This window comes from Notothenia coriiceps, unplaced genomic scaffold (genome assembly GCF_000735185.1).
Source record: "Notothenia coriiceps isolate Sejong01 unplaced genomic scaffold, NC01 NC01_scaffold00016023, whole genome shotgun sequence".
NCBI classification, from domain to species: Eukaryota; Metazoa; Chordata; class Actinopteri; order Perciformes; family Nototheniidae; genus Notothenia; species Notothenia coriiceps.
Window position 1 is genome coordinate 72105 of NW_011348724.1, and position 3876 is coordinate 75980.

Here is a 3876-nt window from a genome sequence, read left to right on the forward strand (position 1 = left end):
CAGATTGCGTCTGGCTATCTGTTTATGGCTGTCAGAGCCGCTGATAGTCATGAGTTTGTCATTTATTTTTAAATGCTATCCCTGTTTGTCACCGTCTGGTCTTTAAACCTTATTTGCTCTTGAGTACAATTACCCCATGTGAATTTCACTACACACTCTCTCAGAATAGAAACAAAATCTCTTTTTCAACCCAAATCCCGTTACTTGTGGCTTGATACTCTTACTTACAAGGAGGAACATTTGTACAGCCAAGATGTCTTAGCACATGAGGAATCTGAACTGACGGAACATTTTCAGCTTCAAAGGAAAACTTCCTTCCTCTGAATCCCTCTGTCTTTTCCACCAGGTTTGATTTGAAACCTCCGATTTTGGCAGCTCCTCCACTTGGACCCTGCGTCGGGCTGCAGGCCGGCCCCCCTGGCCGGGACACTGTTGTTGGTTTTTGTTTTAGGGTGTAGTTTTTTGCTGCTCGGGGTACATCTTTGTGAGCGCAGAGCACAAAGAGGCCCTTTGGTTCCCTGCAGGGCGCTGGGCAGCCTCAAAGTTGAGCCGGCTAGCCAGCACGTACTGGCACTTTCCACTCAGGAGCCGGACATTTTGTTCCACTGTTGGATTCTGGGAGAGGCTGAACCAGTGAAAGAGAGAAGTAGGGAGAAAGAGAGAGTGAGAGGCTTCACTCTGGAGCCAAAACACATGCGTTCCAGCAGTGAGGCGGGAGGGTCTGAAGTTTGGTTTGACACATTTAGGTTTTGGAAGGCAGAAGATTCCTTTGGCCAGTATTATATAATATTTAATATATTTATATTTAGACTTGGGTTTAGTTTTGTAGTTGTTTCCCATGTTTGTCAGTTATGCTAACAATGTACTCCACGCACTGCTGGCCTTTTTTTCCTTTAAATAAGTTGAACTAATCTAATTGTAGCCCATCTGGCCTTTTGTAGCAGTCTAGAGACTCCACAATAGGAATGATTGCCAAATCTTGGACAAGTTGTATGAAACTAGATCTATCCTTTAAAAGCAAACAAGTAACGTCTGACTGTCCTTTAAGCTTTCCCAGAGCAATTACAAGTTTGAGGACGAATGTCAACCAAATAGTCTGAGGTCTTAGTAGACACAGACTGACATTGTGACAGAGTGTCTTGGTCAAGAAAAAATAGACAATTGGGACGGTTGCGTAATGAGCGCTGAAGACACTTCCGACTGCAGGGCGGAGGCGCCACAGGAAGTTGGTGTGGTGTCAAAACCAGAAGTCTAAGTCGCTGCTCTGCGGTGCGGGTTCAGACTGAGTCAGTCTGCAGGGTTGTTGTGGCTGACAGCCGACACGTTGCATACTCAGAAAAAAGGAAGTGGGAGGGATGCAGTGCAGCAGGTTACCATGTGACACTGGACGGGTTCACTTGTTCAGTTTTGTCCATATATGCTGTGTTTTCATTTTGTACAAAAAGGCCCATCCCTATGCTTCTGGCTGTTGTCCACTGACAGTCACCCCATACAGGTCAGATGATGATGATGGGGGAGGGGGCTTCCATTGGAGTAAGCTCTGGTATCAGTGACCTCCCTGATCCCAGGGATGAACTGTGGGCCAACACAATGGTGCTCTAGGAGGAGATTCGGATCCCCTCAGTGAAAAACATTTACACCTCTACAGAGATCAGCCCTTACAGAGGGAGATGATTCTGCAAGAGTTTGACCAATATACGAGTGGAGGGTTTTATTAAAGGGGACCTATCATGCAAAATGCACTTTTGTATGTCTTTTATACATAAACATGTGTCCCCTCTGTGTAAAAAGATTCTGAAAGTTTTATATAAAACTTTTTTATATAAAAACCTGTCTGAAAATGAGCTGATCAGATCTTGGCCACTTTATGATATCATAACGATTTTTTGGCTTGTGTAACCATTAACCAATCACCAAGGTATCAAATGAATTGTGTGTGTGTGTGTGTGTGTGTGTGTGTGTGGTTGTGTGTGTGTGTGTGTGTGTGTGTGTGTGTGTGTGTGTGTGTGTGTGTGTGTGTGTGTGTGTGTGTGTGTGTGTGAGTTTGTGGAACCACACTACAACGTACACACGTAGATTTTTTCCCAAAAATAAGTGTTTGTAAATGTTGTTCTTGTAAATATAAGATTAATTCGTCAGTTGGTATTGGATTGAGTAAGATGCCTCGCTCCTTCGCGTGTCCTTTGCCATAACCTAACTCACGCCGTCCTGGTCAGCGGAGAACTCAAACTGTCATCGCATGTCCCTTGTGTCTCTACATATCAGTACCTCTGCCTAAAGAGTTCGGTAAGGGAGGAGGAGGAGGGGTTGACGTCATTACTTTTACTATCTAAGGGACTACACCTACCCCTCATCTTCACCTTCCTACTGGAGTGTCCGGTGTATTAGCGGCGTCTCCCTGTTCGGCCGCCCATTACACAGGTAATCAGAAGGGCAGGCGGTCTCCTCCTTGGCGGACGTACCGACCCTTCTCCCTACTCTACCTCCTGTTCCTTTACTGTGTTCCAAGATGGGAAAGAAGAGGAGCCTGGGTGACGAGACACCCCATTGTGTAGAGGTAAAATTACCCAGTAAAAACAGACTCTAGTTTGAAGAAAATTCTAGAATATAATTAGTCTTTAATATATATAAAAAATCTTCGTTCTCTGATAAAACTATTAAACTATTATTTATCATCCGTATACAATAATTATTATATATATTCCATTTTTGTTTATGTCTATTCATGTGGTCCGTCTTATATGAGTATATTTTTTCACCGCGACAAATGACAAAAGTCTAACATTTAAGTTTCTTTTATTTCGCATTGAAATTGCTCCCATATAACGAGTTGCAATATATAAATGTCCGTATTCAATAACGTGTAAACACCACAATTTCAGATACACCACCAGATGGTCCCCGACACCAACAATATGTCAAACTTTGTTGTTGTATTGTCGAAACACTGTCGAAAACTAAGTTTTCCGGGAAGAATATCTTACAAAATTTCCAGGGGATAGTATGACAAAAGTAGTTACTATATAATAATCCAGAGTCTATATATGTTTTTGTACAGAAGACTTCACAAAACCGGTAGGTTGTATGGTTTGTCTACTAACATTGCAGGGTATTAGGGGAGAAAAAGTCGGGACCCAAAAAGTTTATCACGACTAGAGACATACAATGAAATCTACTTTTTATTCCTCGGGGGAGGGGTGCGGGGAGAAATGGAGTAAGTGTGGTTGCCACAAAAGTCCCGTGGCCAAGCCTCGAACTTTTCGTGGCCCAAAAGGGCAAGTGTGGCCGTCGGCCTCGTCGGAGAATCGGAGGCCTTAGGCCAAACAAAGTTCGTGGTTTTTTAACAGGTCGATCTCGTTTTCGTGGCGTATGCAGTGTGATTGGCAGCTCCGCCGCCGTCCCCTGTCTAGTTGAGGACTTGTTGTTGTTTTTCGTGGCGACAAATAGGTCAAACATTGTGTTGCTACCTCTTTGAATTGTTCGTCGTCACGCCAAGGTGAACTTCTCTGGTCGATGGATGACCTTTAGACCAGAAAGGCTTCTCCCATGTCTCCTTCGACCTCTCGTGTTAGCCGGTAAAAACAACAACAGCCACAGTCGACACCTCCCCAAAATGGCGGCGCCCAAACCGAAATACTTCGGTCCTGTGCGTTTGTCAATGCAGTACTGCGTTTGGCTACCTGCGTCGTTGTTCAGCCTGAGACGCCGTCACCACTTTTCTCGGCCTCGAATTTGCTTCTTGGCCAAGACTTGGACTTTTCCGAGATCGTGTCTCGAACTTGGCGCAACCCACCACTTACTCCCATAGACCCTTCTCTATAAACCAATGTTTCTTCTGTGTTACCACGAGATCCTCCTCTAAGTCCACTACTCCCC

At 44.5% G+C, this 3876-nt stretch overlaps 1 protein-coding gene across 1 annotated transcript in view; it reads right to left on the bottom strand.

Annotated features, from left to right (window-relative positions):
• Positions 1-447: 447 nt before the first annotated feature.
• Positions 448-3876, bottom strand: part of LOC104949377 (ski oncogene-like) — an 11941-nt gene continuing 8512 nt past the window's right edge. The window contains exons 2-3 of the mRNA XM_010775739.1: positions 1487-1575; positions 448-625 (exon numbers count right to left, since the gene is read on the bottom strand). Coding sequence (XP_010774041.1) covers positions 448-625; positions 1487-1575 — 267 coding nt within the window. The remainder of the gene's footprint in view (positions 626-1486; positions 1576-3876) is intronic.